Source organism: Mustela erminea, chromosome 5 (assembly GCF_009829155.1).
Source record: "Mustela erminea isolate mMusErm1 chromosome 5, mMusErm1.Pri, whole genome shotgun sequence".
NCBI classification, from domain to species: Eukaryota; Metazoa; Chordata; class Mammalia; order Carnivora; family Mustelidae; genus Mustela; species Mustela erminea.
The window spans coordinates 3,342,737-3,363,070 of NC_045618.1; the positions used below are offsets into that span (position 1 = coordinate 3,342,737).

Here is a 20,334-nt window from a genome sequence, read left to right on the forward strand (position 1 = left end):
GAAGTAGAAAGAAGTTTGGCCCAACCCCATCTTGGCTAAGTGTGGCCAGGATCACCCTACTTCTGAGTACCCCACCCACTCTATCAGGAAGGCCTGTGTCCTCAGGCCAGGCATGACTTCGGGCTTCCTACAGGGGCTGATTCTGAACTGTGAACCCACCAGGGGGAGAGGGGTTCCAACTGGAGTAAATGTTCCCCGTATATGCAGAGGCTGACTCCTCTCAGCAACACGCCTAGAAATTAGAGGCTATCGCTGAGGCTGACTCCGCTCAGCCTAGGCATGGAGCTAAGAGGACTCAGCCTCAGTGACAGCCTCTAACTTTTTAGTCTAGTAGAATCTCTTCTACTTACTTTCTGCATACCGCAGTTTTTCTCAGAAGCGGTATCTATCATTTGGCCAAGGAGACAGTTTGCACTCTACTGGGCAGAACTTCCTCCAAGTTGGTGACATAGGGGTAGAGGACTTCTCTAGTTTCTAGCACTGATGACAGTTTTGTATTTCTTTGGCCATTTTCAATTAGGGTTGTTGGATGAGATTGACATTTTTCCCCATAAATTTCATTATGTTTCTTTAAAAGTATGTCCACATGTATGCCCAATCCAATGATCATCAGTTGTAGGACTCCATGAGTCTAACCTTTTCAAAAGTTTGATTCTAGCCTGTATTCGTGGCGACTGATCTCTTTCAGAGCAAAATGTGATCCTTTAGAATATTCGTTGTGGAAGGCCCTGCATGGTTAAGGCAGAGTCTTTGGGGAATGTAATTGATCACCAAGGTCACTCTCTTTCTGGGACTCTGTGCATGGGGTCCACACCACAGGCAGACCCACACGGGAACCCAGGATTCCCCTGGGACTAGGGGAGGAAGTTTCTCTTTTCCTTTCTTCCTTTGTTTTCATTTGTTTTGTTATGGTCCCTTTTCACTGACCTAAGTAGGCAAAAACCTCACAAGGACAGTGTCAAACAGCCCTTGAAGGGAATTATAAAATCAAATCAAAGAATACATTTTGTACCACATGAAACAGTCTGGCTGGAAAAACATATTTCATCCTCCTCAAGCCATCCTGTGCTCTGAGGAAAATTCCTTCACCTTCGAAAGGAGGGAGGAAGCTGATGCTGAGAATCCTTTATTCCTAAGATTTACCAATAAATACCAGTCTAAATAGCTGTCTAAAAAGAGTTCTAGCACAAATGGCACATCTGTGTTGTTGTTGTTGTTGTTTTAATGAATAAGCAGGAACCCAAAGCTTTGAATTTTAAAACTGTATAACCAAGCCTTGACCAATGATAGCTCCTGTTTTTCATGTAGACGGTATTTTATAAAACTGAAAAAATGAGAAATACAAAATGTAGAACATGATCAAGTCTTATTAAAATCTGAGTTACAAGGTCCCCCTACTTCCTGATACATTCACTCAACAGTCTGGGACAATTCTTCCCATCTTTTTCCTAAGTTTAGACACCCACACATGTGCGTGCGTACACACCACACACACACACACACACACACACACGCGCGCGCGCACGCGCACACACACACATACACACACAGGCATGGGCATGTTTCTGTTTATAAAAGTAACAAGCTACACACGTTTCTCTGCATCCACTCCAAAGTAGAGACCTTTGCATTCAGCCATTCCTTCAACAGATAAAAAAGTGGACTGCCCCCTAGGTACCAAGCTACATAGAACATTTGTATGTCAGTCTATTCCCTCCCCAATACTCGGAAGACAGCAAGTTACAGTATTTTCTGGCATTTACTGTTGCCGAGAAAAGTCTGAGGGAAGGAGCTTTTCTGACATTCATTTTTACTACTCTTCATCTTCAGGGAAAACATTAATTGCTCCTTTATAAAGTCAAGTGGCTTTTCCCTGTTGGTTTTTCTTGGTCTTCATGGAGCCCCCCGAGTTGCAATACTGGGTCAACTAGTTTATGAATTTTGAAGAACCTATGGACAGAAGCAGAGGTCCAGAGTCCCGTGCCCTACACCGACACGAGGGAGAGAGAGAACAGAAGAGATACATTGTCCTGGGAAGTAAGGCAGCCCCAAACTCAGGGCAGATCAAGGGCCAGCAAACCCTGGGGCCCAAAGTGAGGCCTGTGGTATTATAGGGACCCTCCCCCAAGAGGATCTTCAAAAAGAAGGTTAGTGCCACCAACAGTTAAAAAAAATAAAAAATAAAAAAATAAGTGCATTCATTGTGGGGGGCAAGCCAATACCAACCAGAGAGGCCCAGGAGCAGATGAGGCCCCAGTGAGGGCGTCAGCTCTGAGCACCCGTCAGGGACCAGCAAGAGCCACCTGCATCGTCAAAGAAGCCACCAGAAACTCCCCTGTCCCACTGTCCCCTCCTCCCACCACAGACTGAGGGCCAGCGGCTCTGGGAAGGAGCCTCAGGGAGGACAATCAGAGCGCACACCCTCCCAGATGGCCATGGGCTGCCTGCCGCCCAGCCCTACCCCCGTCTCCGAGCTCACTGGGCATCGGCCAGGCTGTGAAGACCCCGGCGGAATCAAGGTCGACAGGACTCACGCCCTTCCCATCCTCACACGGGACCTCGCACAATGTCCCCGCGTTCCCCTCTGGTTCCCTTCCCCTCACTTCTCGGACCAGCTTCTTCAAGAGCCTCCGCACAGACCAGCCGCGTCTCCCCACTGCCCGTTCACATCCCACCCCCTAGGGTCAGCGCCACCCTGCCAGCTGCCCACTCGGGACAGCCTCCCCCACCTCGCTAGTGGTACCCGGGTGTCGCTCAAGGTGGCCACACACCCAGACCAGCCAAAGACTAACTAGGCCACCAGTGCCCGTGCCGTCCTCTGCTCCCACGACCACAACTGACTGGGTGACCCATGAGAGCCAGCGAGACCGAGCAGAAGCCCCTGGGGTGGGGGTTTCTGGGTAACTGTGGCATAAAGGTGATACACAATGATATGTCACCGGACAGAAAGCTGACGCTCTCTCTTCCTTCCTCCTACCTGGAATGTGACCCGTGACGTCTGCGGCTGCAGAAACCAGCAGAGACCAAGGAAACGGCAGAGACTTTCCCAACCTACTCAACACCCCCAGCAGCCCCGCCCCGGGCTCCGCGCTTGGTGAACGAGAGAAATCCAGACCTGGACGTGCCACAGTGACTTGCAGCCACGCTCACTCCTGACTGACACAATTTATAGTCTGCTTCCAATTAAACTGTGCTCCCCGGGGACCTTTCAACTTCTAAATCCCCCAGAATAAAATCAATCTCAGCTCTGAGCTCACGTGGCCTCCTTCAGCATTCTGACGCTACTGACCATTCCTTGCTCGAAAGTAGCCCTTTTAGGGGCGCCGGGTGGCTCCGTCGGTTAAGCATCCGACTCCTGATTTCAACTCCGGTCATGATGCCCGGGTGGTGGGATCAGGCCCCCACGTCGGGCTCTGCACTCGTGTGGAGTCTGCTTGTCCTTCTCCCTCTGCTCCTCTCTCTCCCTCTCAAATAAAACCTTAAAAAGGAAAAGACAAGTATCCCTTCCCGTGGCCTCCGTGGCCTCCGTGGCCTTAGCATTCTCCCCTGACTCCCCAGACACTCCTTCCTGACCTTTGTGACTTCACTGTGTTCCAGCACGGTCACCGTCTTGACCCTCTCTCTGGCCCTGCGTGATCTGTCCCCAGTGATTTAATCAATCCCCATGATGTATGCACCCACCTACACATGCTGCTGATGGGAATCTGTCCCCTCCAGCCCAAACCGCTCTCCTAAACGTCAATGATTTTCACACCCCAGTTGCCTGCTGGACTCTGTCTCCGGGTTCCCCAAGGACACCCCAACCACACAATTTAAAAATGAACGAACCCATCACTCCACTCGTCACATCTCCTCCTTGGCCTCTACTCCTTTCTCCATCGGTGGAGGAAGCACCACGCACCCAGTCGAGAAAGTCTGGAACCTGGAAGTTGTTGAAGACCTTATAGAAATCCTAAGGGACTCCCAGAAACCCAGAAACATGTGTGTGTGTGTGTGTGTGTGTGTGTGTGTGTGTGTGTGCGCGCGCGCGCGCGCACACATGCGTCTCACGTAAGTAAAAGTGAGCACCTGCGGAGATGCCACCGGTCTGTCTTCCCTCCCGGTCGTCCCTCGTGTATCCTCCCCCAGCCCCACCACGTAACCAGCCGCCCGTTCCTGTCCCCCCTACATCCCAAACGACTCTCGAGTGCGTTTCTGCCCCTCCAGCCCCACGAGGGCACCCTCAGTCAGGCCACCGCCATCTCACCCACAAGCTGCTCTAACAGCCCCCCTGAATGGGCTCTGATTCCTCCTCTGAGATATTCAAAACACCAACCACAAAGTGTCACCCCCCCTAGGCTGTTGCCTTTAGCAGAAAGCCCATACTCCCACACCCAGAGCGCCGTGCCCACCACGACCTGGCTGCCGTCTAGCTCTCTCCGGCCTCATTCACTGCCAAACCCGTGCGCACCCCCGACACTCCTCCACTCCTGAACTCTGAGTCACACAGAAGCACCTTGTTCTTTCCTGCCTGCAAGGAAGGCTCGTCCCAGCTGCCCTTCAAGGCACAGCTCAAGGGTCACGGTGCGCTCAGCCTGCCTCCTAATGAACAAGGAAAGTAAAGGGATCCCATAAAAAACTGATTCTGTTGTTCCTTTTCCTGCGCTGCTATTGCTAGGACCTGCCCCTCTGCCTTGTACGTACTTTATAGAACACGGAAGGCAGGTCCTTCTTGCAAAGGTCAAGGAGGAGCTTTGGAATCTTCTAACACAACAACAGGTGCTATCTGAGGAGTGACCAGGCAGAATCATCAGGAACAACACTGTTCCAAGACCACCCACTCCCCGAGACCCTGGCTTCAGGGTATGAGGGACCATGGACAACAGCCAAACACTCGTCTCTGTTCCTGGATGTCTGAGCAGCCGCGTGCACCAGACACCCCAATCCTCAGTAAAAACCCCAGGCCCCAAGCAAAGCTGAGACTCGCTCTTCTGGTCTTTCTGAGCCTCCCTCAGAGGCTCTGTCTAGATCTGCACTCTCCCGACGGCTTCCGTCAACTCTGCTCTCACGTCCTCTCTACTCGTTTTATTTCTGTCCTGTGCAAAGCCAATAACCCTCTTGGCTGGTCCTCGGACCCAGCAGGCCTGTGGCTCTGAGACCCAGCTGGGGGCTGGGGGACCCCCCCTCCTGTGGGGAAGTGCTCCCACAGCCCTCATCACCCCGCACTGAAGACTGTGACGTGTCAGCCCTCTGCGGGGGCCTGTGGCCCTCTCCGGTGGCCCGGATCCTACTCCTCGTGGGATTGCCAGCACCCGAAGGGGGCATACCGAACAGAGGGCCCCTGACCACAGACTGCTCCCCAAAAACATATGAAGGGCACGTTAAGGATCTCATTTGAATTTCTACGAGTGACACTTTTCTCCAGTAAAAGTCCTGGAGAACTGGGCCCTGAATGATAGCAAGGAAATAACCATAATGCCTCAAAACCACGGTCTCCCGGCCCAAAGACCTTCGAAAGAAAGCATCTCATCACCCAGTTGCTAGATGATAAGAAAAGAAAATCCTGACTCTCAACTGAAGGAAAGCAAACCTGTCGCTTCAGTATCCTCCAGAGAAGGGGAAAAAAAAAAAAAAAAGGAAAAAACACAAAAATGGTAACTTACGATTTTTATCTGGATCTCTCTGTAAACGAGTTATATGGGATTTTTTTTTAACTCCTCCTCTAAAAATAAAACAGCTGAACAGAAAGTCACAGGTGGGAAGCATGATGAATGTACGTGATTTCTCTCTGAAAACGGGAAGATACATCGCTCACAGCAAAACAACAAAGAACACAGAACTTAGATTTTCTCTTTTTTTGTTGTTGTTTTTAAGAAAACAATGGGTGAGCAAGTTCTGTGTGTTGAAGCTTTGGGGGGAAAAGGCTGATTCAGGCACCACCTTGCAAATAAAAACTTCTGGGGCCCTAGAGGCCCCTGCAGGCCCCCTAATGGTTCCTGTGATCCACCCCAGCTCTCACCACCCCAACCCCACACACCTCCCCAGGACCCTAAGAGGAGCCACCCTTCAGTAAACCACCCCAACAGGCCAAGAAAAAGTCATCCGTGTAGTACAATTGCTTTCTGTGGCCTTGGCCACGCCCTCGGGCCTTTGCTGTTGGGTTAAATTTAACACCGTTCAGCACCAACCAGGACCTTCACAGCTAGAAGGTTCTGGTATCTCTGGGGGTCTCTGCTGCTTTCAGCAGCGCAGGGCTCCCGCGTATCAGGGAGGAGAATCCTCTCGAACTTCACATTCGGTGGTTTCTGGAGGCTTGAGGCCAATGAGACATGAGAAGAGTAATAGCCAAAACAAAACAAAATAAAGATACAAGTACTTGAGGCCACACCAGATGCCTAAACCAAGGTTGGGTCTGCGTGTAGAGAGGAAGGCCAGGACATTTACCGGATTTCCTAAAAGCTCCCCAAACGCAGAATGTCAGCTCAGTCATAACTCCAGAATTCAGGTTAGAAAACTCAGTGCTGCTGGGAATGGCTCGGGATCCGCCCCCATCACGGGGCAGCCCCGCGGAAGAACGGGCTCAGGCAAGTGCCTGGGGTACGCCGTTCAGGAACCCTCTTCCCGGCTCTGCCCCAGAGATGCTCCCCTCTTCCCCTGGGCGCCCACCCCCACCTCCCTGCAAAGCCTCCCTCCCAGCCCTGCCCTTCCACACTCTTCCAAGGACAGGCACCTGAAAATACTCGTGGGTTTCCACCACGTCATGTTTCAGCTCAAGGCTAAAAGGCTAAAAAAAATCAAGTGAGCCGCCACGGATGGGGTTGCAAAGGCGCCGTAACAACAACAACAAAAAAGATGCAGGGCCGATCTATTCTGAGATGCTGATAAGAGAAAAGAGGTCAACATCAGACAACCGCCCTTCCTCTCCGGGTTGTGCTCCTGAAAACCTGTGTGTAAATGTGGTTTTCGTCATTCCAAACACATTGTAAATTCACTTCAGAAGCTGATTGAAAGGTGTCAGCGAAGAGTCCTTCGCCAAAACGAAAGCCTGTTCACGACACAGACATCACCCCTGTATCTCGCCGTGTAACTTCATACGTGGGTCTATCAGCTCTTCTCAAAATGCGAAACATCTCTGATTTATGGGAAAAGGGAGTTAAGCTTTAAAAAAACAAAACAAACAAACAAACAAAAAAAGACAAAAATAAAATAAAAAATAATAATTAAAAAGGAAAATAAAAAAACAGTTTTCCCAGTCATCTTCCTGTGGCCACGCTGGTTTGCTTGGATACCCCAACTCAGAAAGAGACCCTGATTCTGTGGTCCCCAAGCAGACTGGAGCTGGCACAAATATCCTGCCTCTTCTTGGCCAAACGGAGATTGACTCAGAAAGTTTAAAAATTTTGCTTTCTTTTAAAAAAAAGAAAAAAAACCGTAATGACAAAGCAAGGGAGGAAAATCTGTGACTCAAACTCAATTCTAGAGGCAAATTAGGGTGGTCAGACTCGTGGGAGCACAGAGCACGAGCGATGCTACCCCTGCCCCCACACACACACCTGTACCCACCCCACCCCCCACTCCAGTCATGCAGGGAGGGGACATGCTGTGGGGTGTACTGGCAGCACCGCGCTTGTGGCAGATGTGGTTTGAGGGAGACCGTCCCTACCGCAACACTTCGGGGTTTGAGCTTTCAACTTACAGCATGGTTGTGGCAGGTGCTTTCTGTGACCATTCGAGTAAGTAACGGCCAAGATGAAAGGTTCGAGAAGAGCTTTCTGTTGGGATGGCCCCTCTTGCCTCTACAAGCTCCTGTGGGCTCTGGTTTCAGCTTTTCCCTCATCTCTTCTCGCTCTCCTGGAAAATTCCGGACACTCTCAAAGGTTCACTTCCCATCAAGCACCCAACGTCTTCTCTCTAGCCCCGAATCAGTCTCCTGAGCTCCAGATGCGCACACCCAGCTGCCCCCGGAGGTCGAGCCCGACATGCCCCGTACCCACCACCTCCTTCCCCTCGGCATCCGTCCTTCCCTTGATGCCTTTCCCAGACGGCACCTGCTACCCAGGTGATCGGCAGAGGGGCTCGAACAAGACCTCACATGTTAGGACTCCTAGCTGTGGCCTCAAAAGCGCACAAAAATCTCAAACCAGTTCCACCTGCCTTTGAAAATCATCAGACCCAAGCCCTGCTCCCACCCTAGCCTCCACTGGCCGCGGCGAGGACCCAGCCCCTGCTGGGAGCCACGACTTCATGTGGACAGACCAGAGAGCCCGGCCATCACCCAAAAAGGACCCACAGGCCACGGTCCCTGGACCTCGCAGTGAGATGGGCATTACGGTCTTCACGTTGCTGTCGGATGTCCCCGTCTGGACGGTCGTCTGCTCGGAGTCTGTAGGGCTGTCTGCCTACTGTCTCTCAGCTCTAGCACCACCCTCCACAACTACTGGGTGGCCCCGGGGCTGGGACTCAGCAGTCTGTGTCGCTGGGGCTTCCCGTCACGTTCCAACAGTAGGAAGGAGGAGCACGGAAGACGGGACGGGCTCCTGCAGCGCCCCGCCAGCCCCAGGAGAAGCTCCGGCTCCCGCTCTTGGCACCCAGAGTGCAGGCACCTGGCATCCCAGCTCCAACCGCCCCTGCGGGTGATCATGACCCACGGGTGCTTCTCCTCTGACCACGCAGCTTTGTACCAGCACCTCTTCCCTCTGTCCCCATCCCCTCTGGCCCCTGGGAAGCAGCTGCTCCCGCGAGTCACCACTCTCAGGATTATTCCAGCTCCGTGCTGGTTCCTCCAGACTTGAACCCCCGCAGAATCAGAAATCCCTCTCACCAGGAATGTCTGGCGTGGTTTCTGGGTCCCACCTGCACCGTGAGTTATGATACATAATCCCTTTGCCTTATAGTGTGTTTACTTCTGTGACAGATTCTGTGTTTTGCTCACAAAATAGCACTTTCCACGGCACAAACCTGGCAAGTTGGCTACCGTACACTCTGCCAGCGAGGCTGACTTTCAGACTGGAAAGGAAAGAACGAGTATCAGTAACAAGAAACTAAAACCTCACAAAGAGGCCAGCCGGACAGGCAGAGAACTCTGGGCCCACAGTCCGTCAACTCAACTTTCAGAAGCTAAAGGCAGCTTCATGCTGAATACTGAACAAGCCAATTTTAAATGTCTGCTTTTGCTCTGTGTGGACAATAATGCATTTTAGGATCTGATGAAGAAGGTGATGCCTCCCACCATCCACAGAGTCCCGTCAGCCCCTCCTCCAGAGGGTCCAGCAGCACCCATCAGCCCTCCCACCTCTGCGGCAGGAACCCCAGTGCCCGACCCCCTGGCAGCTGACCCTGGGAAGACAGCGTCAGCCACTTTCCCAGTCCCTGGTGCAGGGATAACTATACCAGTGTGGAAAATGAAGCCGCTTACTCCTCGGGACACACAATTTAGTAACAGGTGGGCTCCACTGTCGTGAGATCTCCCCCTGGGTCTCTCATGTTTCTGGGAGTCTTGCAACCAGAGGTTCTACTCTCTTATTCAAGACTATCTTTTCAACGGTGTTCAGATGACGACCAGTCCCAGAAGGTACAGTGTCTCTCTCCGGGGAAACGGATAGGTTTATTGACTGTCCAGTATCATGAAGACAATGTCTGCCTCTGGAGCAAAGGTTGGGCAGGCTTACTGCCCATTATAAAACATTCAGGTTCCCTAGGCTCAGGTTCCTCCCCTATAACCAATGTAGTACACGTACAGGAGTCTGCTGGCTCTCTTAATGTCTGCCCTGTGGGACTCAGGACTTGGGGCACTGGCCCCAGAAAATACTGAAACTGTCACACCTGCCATCGCCAAGAGAAATATAGTCATCTGTCTCTGATCCAGTGGCTTGTGTCTTCTGCCAGCATTCATGAACCCGAGCTGGCTAACTCATTAGTGTGCAAGCAGTGTAAAATTTCAGACTCTCTGTAGCTCCTAACGTGCATTACTAAGTGTGAAAACAAACTATTAAGCCTTAGAAGACCAAATACATACCTTCGTAATCTAGAATAGGGAAAGACGTCTCAAACAGAATACAGAAAAGCACTAACCACTGAGGGGGAAGAAAACTAAAAAACTCGGCTACATTAAAACCAAGAACCTCCATTCATCAACAGACACGATTAAGAGTTTGAATATGTCTGCAGTAATAACACAATCGATACACAACTGACAAAAGCTTAGATCCGAAATGAACATATATCCTTTGGATTAAAAAAAAAAAAGAAAAAGAAAAAGAAAATCCAATAGAAAAATGGGCAAAATATTTGAGCAGACCCTTCACAAAAAAGGAAATCCAAATGGCTAAGACACACATGCACAGGTGTTCAACCTCATTCAAAGCAGGGGAGCTACAAAGCAGAATGAAAAGCACCACGGGAAACCATCCTGGAGAAAGGCGGCATCATCTAGTAAGGTACACGGTCTGACCTAGCAATTCCACCCCTTAGGTATAGCCTCTAGAAGACATGTCTGAGAATGTTCACAGCAGCGTACGTTGTGACAGCCAAACACCGAAAACCGCCCAGAAATCTACCAAGAGGAGAAGGGATGAACAAACTATGGGAGAGTTTGTGCCAGATGAAATCAAATGGGGCTGCTTATGCCAAGAGGTTTTAAAATCTGGCTGGGACGTATTAAGGGGAAGGGCCTTGTGCACGTCCTTACTGGGGGAACCGTGAACTCCTGACCTGGGAAAACCGCAAATATTCCAAGGACTTAGCCAGAACACCGGCCACTTCCTTCAGTGAGGGACTCTGCTTAGCCATAGCCCTAGCAGTCAAATTTCCTCAGTCAGAACTATTTTGCTGCTGGGGCAAATCAAAAATTGTTTGTAAACAACATACAAACATTCTCTTTTTGCTTTAAAAACCCCTGACCTTTGCTCCAAGGTGGGACGCTCTTTGGGTTGCTACCCCAAACTGCAATTCTTCGATTCCAAACACGCGCTCTGGCTTAATTACTGCATCCTAACAACTGTAGGTTCACGTGGCATATGACAGTATTCTGTAGGACAATTAAAAACGAAGGGAGTGCATCGACCCAGAACAACACGGATGGCTCTTAAAAAATAAATATCGGGTGAAAAGAAGTTAAACACAAAAGAAAATACACAACATGACTTGGTCTTCATTAAGTTCAAAAACAGGTAAAGTAATCCACAGTATTTAGGGTTGCCTACTTTAGTAGTTCCACTATAAATAAGTAAGTGACTGCTGCCATGGATAGGATCGTAGTTACTTTTAGGGGAAAGAGGAGGATTAACTAGAAAGAGAACATGCTTTCCGGGGTGCTAGCAATGTTCTGTTTCTTGGCTCTGACGGAGGCACACTACTGTTCATTTATAATAATCCAACTGTCCGTACACTTACGTTTCATGCCCTAAAGAAAGCAGCATAGGAAAAAAAAGAAAACAAAAACAAAAACCAGAAACAAGAAACAATACCCAGGTCAGGAAACGGACACTGCCAGGAATGGAGAGGGCTCCCAGACACCCCTGCACCACACCACCTCCTCCCTCCCCGCAGACGGCCACGACCTTGCCTTTACCCACGGAGTGCACACTAGTAAATGCTACGGTTCACCTGCATCTGTTTTGATTTTTACACAAACGAGAATCTGTGAACATCTGCATTCGGGTCTGAAAACGGGGGACAAATCAATCAATTACTGCGATGGACAGGCTTCTTTCAACATAACGATGTCTTCTTAGAGAACAGAGTTCAGCTGAAACAAAGACTAACAGGCTACAACTTCATAAATGTGCGAGAAGCTGTGTGGAGAACATCCAATTTCGATTCAGCAAAGCAACGTTCGCCGTGACATTAACCCAGGGCTGTTAATTTGCATTCTACCGGGTGGGCAGTTTTATTTGCATTGAACTTGAAATAACTTTGGATCTTACAGTTGCCCCAAAGCTACAAGCATAAGTAAACACTTAACTTTTATGTTTATACGTATTTGAGTAATAATATTAGTGCTCAAACTAAGTTAAACTCAACACAAGGAGTCCCTTATTTAAAAAAAGGGGTCACTTGAGTCAGCGTTCACTCTTTCCCCTTTCACTCCCCCTCCCACCCTCCAGGGCCACAGCCTGCTCCCTAAAACCAGGCCCTCCCAAGGCAAACAATCACCCGTGACACCTCTGCGCATGATGTCAGGCGCTCTGCCTGTTGGCTCTGGAACTCTTTCCAGGTCCATCTGTCACACAGGTGATCAAAGCTGGGGACTAAATTAAGGCCCGGGGAGCCAGCAGAGTGTGAACATAGTTTATTTGGGCCTGCTGACAAGGCTTTGAAACACTGATGACAATCCAGAGCTCAGACTCTGGCCTCCCTAAGGCTTAATTATGATCTCAGGGAGAGAAGCCCCCACCCAGTGTATGTGTCACCTGTAAAACAGAACCCAAAACTTCGCAGCTTCAACAACACAAAGGCAGTCCCTTGCAGATTTGAGGGTCAGAAGTCTAAATGCATCTCCCAGGGCCCACATCAAGGCATGAGCAGGGCTGGTTTCCTCCAGGGGCCCTGGGCAACAAGGCGCTTCCCCGCCTTTCCTAGCCTCTAGAGGCCACCGCATCCCTTGACTCCGGGCCCCTAAGTCCCATCACCTGGGCCTCTGCCTTCCAACTTCATATTACCTCCTCCTCCGTCTTGCCAGCATTTTCTAAGGACCCTGTGATTCCATCAGACCCAACCAGATAATTCAGGATAATCATCCCATCTCAAGATGTTGACCTACTTAAAAATAATGAACGGAATTTAATCACAGCTGCAAAATACAGTAACGCTCGCAGGTTCCGGGGATGAGGACAGGGACATTTTAGGGGGTCACACCCAGGGAGCGGAAGTCGGACCTATGACAGGGTCCAAAGAGGCCCCACCAACTCTTGCCCTAAATGCAGTGTCTCTGGGAGAATGGACCCTAAACCCTGCGGTCCAAGAGATGGATGTGGCCTTTGTTCCTGCACAGAGCTCCGACCACCTCTGGACGGTCTTGAGTGACATTGTCTTCCGTCATTCCTTCATGAGGACCCCCTTGAGAGCACCAAAAAGCTTATGCCTCGGAGATTCCAGGAGGACAGCACACTTCGAAGGCGCGGAAGCCCCACACCCCGTCCCCATGCCCCATCTGGCTGTTCCCGAGTTCCATCCTTTCATAATAAACCGGGGAGCTCATAAATACACCATTTCTCTGAGCTCTGGTAGATAAATCGAGCCCAAGGAGGGAACCTCGGGTGTCCAGCTGGGAACAACCCCGACTGGCAGCAGGAGTCAGAAGCAGGAGGGAGGGGGCGGTCTTGGGGGACGGGGCCCTGAACCGGCGGAACGGGGTACCCGACGCTGGCTCCAGGCCGACGGACGATGTGAGACCAAGTTGACCGCTTGGTGATGGTGGAAAAACCATCCTTAACACAATGTGCTACCACAGATTAAAACACACACATACACACACGCAACCATTTTTGCAATTGTCTCATTCTTTATAACTGGAAAAAGTTAAAAGAATTTGCTTTTGTTTTTTTTAAAATAATTTTTTGAAACAAATGTCTGGCTTACAGAGGTGTTGCCAGAATTTTACAAGGAACCCCCAGTCCCACAGAGCTCTCCAACGTCCTCCGCCAATTCCTAAATGTCGCTTCACCGGCTTTGTCCCCCGCCCCGCCGGTCTCTCTCCCGCCCTCTCCCCCCTCAGCCGCGGTGAGCGCACAGGCAGATCCGACCCCCCCACTTTACCCCTGAACATTTCATTGTGTATTTCCAATGCACCTGAGCTTTGCAAGGTGTCTCGTGGGCTGAAATGACAGTGGGAAAAGTTTTCCAAGGGAACTATCCTTCTTTAGGTCCCAATATTCAAAGAAGCTGAGCCACTGTTCTGGAAAGTGGAGGGTGTCACAGCTCATTGTATCCCAGAAAAGTTATTTTTCACGTTATTTTATCCCAAACCCTGGGCACTGTGACTTTTGCCCTTAAGCCTCTTACAGGCAGGCACCCTTAGCCCGTCATCTCCACCCACGGTAAGGAGGCTCAGCAGAGCTGCCTGTGAGCAGTACGAAAGGAAGAACAACACGTGGGAAATACCTCTGGTCTGGGCTGTTTCTCGCGGTCTTTTCTATAGGGGACATTCAGTAAACGGAGACTCCCTCCAGGAGGACGGCTCCGCCACCGTACCTCTCAGTGCTCCAAATTTCGTGTCTGTCCCGTAATCATCCAAGGATGACGATCACTCACTTGGGATCCTTACTCATTTGTGATTTCTGCTCTTAGTCACTTTTAGGATTCAATGGAAAAACTCCATGTGGGAAAGATTCGTCATGCCCTGGGTGGCGTGGGAAGCAGAAATCAACAGAAGGTCACGGGGCAGAGCAAGAGAGAGAGGAGCAAACCCCAAAGACCAAAGGCACGTGACGTCAAGTTGACGGCAGAGTTGGAGGGAAGATCTCGGGGCCGGTAGGAAAGACTTCAGACGGGAAGGAAGATGGGCACTTAGCCTTGGACAGTGGGGGCCACTGGAGAGGCTGAGAGGAGGGAAGGAAGTTCCCAGGTGAAAGGAAACGCCCCAGGGGACGTAGGTGTCCTGTGTGTCCAGGCCCAGAAGGTGACACACCCAGTGTGCTCCACAGTGGAGCGTCTGGGCAGACCTAGGCTCGCACAGGAGGTGGAAGAGATCATCAGCGCCAGGACAGCACGTTATGGGACTTTATTCCGCAGTCACAGATGATCTCGCAGAAAACAAATCTCCTCTCCATGACCAAGTAATTAACACCCTACACGCTTAATGTTCAAAACCTTGACCTAGTTCTGTCTCGATCCAACAACTTCTTCAAACCCCCTCCACGGTGATGAGGGAGCAGGAGGCTGGCTGAGGACAGAGCAAAAGCTGGCGCCTTGCACCCCCTCTTCACCCGCTCCCCTCCATATGTGTAGCATTCCTCAGGCACCCCTGACTGCCATAAAACGATAAACAGTTAACTTGCAGGGATCGCAGTCCTGCAGAACAGGAATCTCCCTTGCTCTACAGATGTCCTAGAGACCTAAACAGGGAGGTTACCTTATCAATAGCACAAATTTCCAGAGGCAAATAACTCTCAGTTCCTGAAGCCCTAATGTCTCCCTCCCACCATAAACTGGAGGAGGCTGAGGTAGAAGGGAATGTAAATGACAGCCGGATCATAACACCCCACCAAGAACCTCCCAACTATCTTGATGTTAGTGCCTGACCTAAAGACGACATTGATCAGGCCATAAGGGCAAGGCCTCCCCCGGCACCTTGTAGGCCCTCCCTAACATGTGAGAACTCTGTTGAAATCTCCCATCCCTTCCCCTCACCTTCCCCCAACCACAAGGTATATAACATGCCGACCCTCACAACCCGGGGCAGCAGCTCTTCCTGCCCACGGGTCCTGTCCCCGTGCTTTAATAAACCACCTTTTGCACCAAAGATGTCTCAAGAATTCTTTCTTGGTCATCGGCTCTGGACCTCAGCCCACCGAACCTCACCTAGGTTCTAGAACTTCATCAACGGCATGCCCGTGAACTCTGCGGTGACTGATGGACCGCCAGCGGGAGGTCAGGCGGGAAGAGTCACAAACACGCCCCGCAGGGAACGACAGACACGCACAACAGGAGAAGCCCTCGGTGCAGCCCTGCGTCTTCCTCTCTACGCGCTCCTAGGGACCCGCCGGCAAGGAAGGGGCAGCGGCACTTGTCATAAGGCCCAGTGCTCTGTAAGGTTTCTAAGCAGGATTATTTTCAAATTGCTCTATAAGGAGAAGAGACATAACCTTTTTAAAGAGGTGAGAAGCAGGAAAAACACTGCTGGTGCTCCTTCCCCTGGATAACGGGTATCCTCTGTGTTCTCTGCAAAACGACACCTTGTTCGGCGTGGGGGTGGTGGGGAGAGCGAGCGGGGGAGGTGACAGCCAGACAGAAGTCGGAGGAAGAGTGACAATTACACCCAGATTCTGAGCAGGAGGGAGGGGGAGGGAGGGGGAAGAAAGAAGAGGGGAGGGGGGTGGGGCAGAGGTCAGGGAGAAAGTGACCAGCCCAGGACCACAGTCCGGCTTCCCTCCGAAGCAGAGAGAAGATCTTCCCAAATTTAATCTGCAGGGAAAGCAAAGCAAAGCAGCTCCCGCCAGAACCAGGAGCAGCTTTGCTGACGTCGGGAATGGGAAGAGCATCAGGCTTTCCTGGGACAAGAAGATATTTTGGAACCTAAGTCCCTAGAAGGCTTCTGACTCTAAGAGTCAGGGGACCTCAGAGAAGGCAAGAGCTAGATTACTATTAAGTAAATGTAGAGTTGTTTAAAAAAACAAAGTTATTAAACACTATTAAACACATTTTACTCAAAGGGTTTGTTTTTTTTTTTTAATCGCCTTAAATATACAGCTCTAGCTCTTAAACCGTTCAGTAGCTCATGTCAGTGCCCCTCATTACACAAAGCCAATGCCACCCACGGCCCCCAGGGCCCAGCACTGGCTGTGAGGTTTCCTGAAGAGTTCTCAAAAATCCCCATTAATGGAGAGAAGCAGGGTGGGGACAAGTCCTTCGAAGTAACAGGTGGCACTTGTCTGGCTGGGGTGGACCTGTCAGGGCCCATCCCTGACCTCCGCACAGGACCTGGGTCTGACCACCGCTGCGCCATTGCTCTTCCATGTGGAACTCCCAGAACAGGGAGCCTGTGTCCTGCCCACACTAGGCAGAACCCCAGCAGGAAGACTGTCTCTCTGGGAGCCTGGCTCCCTTCATGTCCAGCATTCCTCCAAGCAACAAACTCCCCCTTCCCCTGGGGACTCCCATGAGCTTATACGTCTGCAACACTAAGGCACCACACTGCAGGGCCAGGGCCAGGGAAGGGGAGTTTAGGAGAAAATCCCGGGGGGATGGTAAAGATAAGCATGTGGCTTCTTAGCAGCCAAGGTGAATGGGGGGGGGGAGGGGGAGAAAAGATGCACAGGACCCCGTGTAGGGGGCAAAATGAGGGGACGGAGCTGTTTCATCCTGAGCCTGGAGACAAAGCAGCCAGTAGGGATGCTCACAGCCCAAGAGAACAGGAGTTTGCAAACTTTGGGATTTTAACGGCAATAATTACTTATAACAGTACTCGTAATAGTAAGAATTTAAAAAATTATATTTTAATACATTATTATGAATTATATGTGTGTATATAATAAAATATTTTATTAAAGGCTTTCATATATGTTTTATAAAATAAGGTGTTACAAACATTATTAATAATTTACTATTATTATTATTATTGTTTCCATACAACGGTGTTTCCAACTTTTCATGTCCTCAGGAAGGGATTCTTCATCCCTTTTTTAAACTATTGCTGTTCATTTTAGTAAGAACCCTTAAGTACTAAAATTGTAAGTAGAATCAAGTGAAGTTCAGATTTGATAGAAACTCGCTTTCTTTCCCCGCATGGGTCCTTGTTTTTCTCACTTTGCTAAGAACCAGTGAGCACTTCCGAGAAGGCCAGGAGTCCGGACGCACGAGGAGCTGGAGAGCTGGTATAAGCGGACGCCAGGGCATTCCTGCCAGCCCTGTTCCTACTCGCAGTCCCGCAGGGGGCTCTGCAGACCAGCAGCCTCCCCAGAGAGGGAGGTCAAGGCAGAAACTCTGGTGTTCACCCCCCCCCACCGCCATCCCTCACTCACTCTGCTCCTCTGAGGGCAGGCTGTCCTTTGAGAAAGCCTCAACGCCACCCTCCCGCTGAGAGCTGGACCTGCTTTACACAGCCCTCTGCAAGGCCAGAGAAAGGGTGAACTGATTGCTTCCCTCTTTTCACTTTGGCTGCTGGGAAGCTCAACGTCAAATCTGATCATGGAGGCACCTGGGCGGCTTCAACAGCAAAGCATGGGACTCTTGATTTCGGGTCAGGTCATGCTCTGGGGACCCCGGGACCCGGCCCTGCATCCTGCTCTACGCTGTGTGTGGAGTCTGCTTCCCGCTCCCTCTGGCCCTCCCCCCACTTCCCCACTCTCTCAAATAAAAAAATACAATGCTTTAAAACAAACAAACAAACAACTGAGATCAACAAGAGCAAGTCCACTGACTTTTCTGGAGGTGTGTCCACGGGAACATGTACGCCCACAGACCTCCACGAGTCTTGACCTCACCACGACACATTTACAGTTTCCCTGATCATGATTCCTTATCGCCCTTCACATTCTGCTGCTTCAAATCCTAGGTGGGACACAGAATATAAATAAACAATAAAAAAACCTTCAAGTTAAAAATTACAAAACTTTGCTAAACCAATTCACTGCTAGGGGACAGCCGAGGCAAACCTAAGGTCTTTTACGTAATAACCAAACGGCAAAGCAAAAATCACTTATGCCACCATAGTAGGCATTAGGGCCCGAACTTACATCAAGGAAAGCTATTTTCTTCCCCTGAAAGATATCCTATATCGGGGCCATCGGCTTCACTTAAAATGCACAGAGCTTCTGGACAATGAGAAGCACTTTTCTCTTCCATGAACAAAGACGTTTTATTCATATGTGAATAAAGCAAAGGCTCTTTCTCTCCTATCTACATGAAGCGGTTCTGCATTTCTATACAAAATGAGGTATTTTGCACCAGGCAGAGCTATATTACTCAACTGCTGTGCATTGTGGGTGAAGCCATCTGATGGCACATGCATTAGTAACAAAAAGCACTTTGTGCTACCAAAGAAGAAAAAAAGAGGCCTCAAGCCTTCCATGACACTCTCTTCTGTTTCTCCTTCAACATAAGGCCAGTGGGCGAACCCATACATTCATGCACTCCCGTGGAACCTCGCGCCGGGCACGCTCCGGAAGGAGGAGCGGCGGGCCCACAGCCACAGGATCGCGGGAGAGAGAGAGAAACTCCAGCCCAACTATTCCTAAGCACTGTTCTGGGGGGGGGGGGGGGGACTTTTTCCAAGGGTGTGATTTAAAATGGGTTTTTTGTGTTCTTTTTTAAAAAGAACATTCTGGTTGCTGCATGAGAATAGGAGCAAAGGTAGAGGCTCGGGCAGACTGGGACGGGGGATGGGCTCTTCCCAGAGTGACTGAAACCCCTTAAGACACCAAAAAACAGTTTCTACTTACTCTAGGGTTAAACCCCTGAATTATTCATGTTTCTTGATAAATTTGGAAGGCATTATAAAAATGGCATATTCTTTAAAGAACTCTGCCCTCTTTCCTTCTCCAGAAGTTTAAATCCTCTTTTTTTTTTTTTTAAGATTTTGTTTATTTATTTGACAGAGATCACAAAAAGGCAGAGAGAGAGAGAGGAGGAAGCAGGCTCCCTGCCGAGCAGAGAGCCCGATGCAGGGCTCGATCCCAGGACCCTGAGATCATGACCTGAGCTGAAGGCAGAGGCTTAACCCACTGAGCCACCCAGGTGCCCCTTAAATCCTCTTCTTAAAGTGTAGACAGAGTTTTTAAATTAACAGAACCAAACCTGACCGAGGGGCTAAATTGAACAGAAACCAACCTTTATCACACCAATAAAACCAGGTCTGAAATATGAAATCCTCGCTTAAGAACAAACTTCTTCATTACTCCGACTACTGAGCAGCAAATTACTGAGCAGGTCCGATCCCCCGTGATCAGAACTCAGCTTCATGAGAACGAGGTCACAGAAAACAGACGCTAATTTCAAGCCCGAATCCAGTGACCAGCAGGCAGCGAGCATAAACTTCACCGACACAGTCCTTGCCGCGCCCGGCAGGTGTCGGCGGGAGGGAACCACCCCACTAGCCACATGCCTGGGTTCTGATCTCCGCACACGTGGGCCACATCTCCCGCCTTCTCACCTCCGACACCCGTCAAGCTCCCTTCTCCTGTCCACGGAGGACGGGGCTTGGGCACACTGGCCCGTCCCACGGGCCATACCTCTGACCGCCCTCACTCTTCTGGTCCATACTCTTCCTAAGAAAAACAGGTATTTCTGAAATGTGTGGGTGCTTTTAAAGCATACAAAAATGCACCACGTGTATTAAAAAAAACCCAAACCACTGGGGTGCCTGGGAGGCTCAGTAGGTATGTCGGCTGCCTTCAGCTCCCGTCATGATCTCAGGGTCCTGGGATCAAGCCCCACATCCGGCTCCCTGTTCAATGGAGAGCCTGCTTCTCCCTCTGCCTGCTGCTCCCCTGCTTTTGCTTTCTTTCTCTCTCATAAATAATGTCTTTAAAAAAAAAAGAAAAATAACCCAAAACATCCATTCCATAAAGGCCCGCCAGATGCTTAATTCACAGGAAGCTCCTGGGGGAGGAGCTTGCAAAGGCTGCTCCTAGGGGCTACCTGTGCCCCTATTCTCAGGCAGCAAACACAATGTTCCTTTTAAAATGTAAATCTGGGGGT

The 20,334-nt window shown here is 50.3% G+C and overlaps 1 protein-coding gene across 3 annotated transcripts in view; it reads right to left on the reverse strand.

The window, feature by feature from the left end:
- Nucleotides 1–20,334, reverse strand: part of SH3GL3 (SH3 domain containing GRB2 like 3, endophilin A3) — a 131,085-nt gene that overhangs the window by 65,652 nt on the left and 45,099 nt on the right. Inside the window, exon 1 of one of the 3 annotated variants that reach the window (XR_004285550.1) lies at nucleotides 12,639–12,723. The exons of 1 other annotated variant lie outside the window; for it this stretch is intronic. Coding sequence is in view for 1 of the 2 variants with exons in the window: in XM_032341961.1 (XP_032197852.1) it covers nucleotides 12,639–12,716 (78 nt within the window). In the remaining variant the exon portion in view is untranslated. Of the gene's footprint in view, nucleotides 1–12,638; nucleotides 12,724–20,334 lie in introns of those variants that run through there. One more of the 3 variants, XM_032341961.1, reaches the window with a different exon arrangement.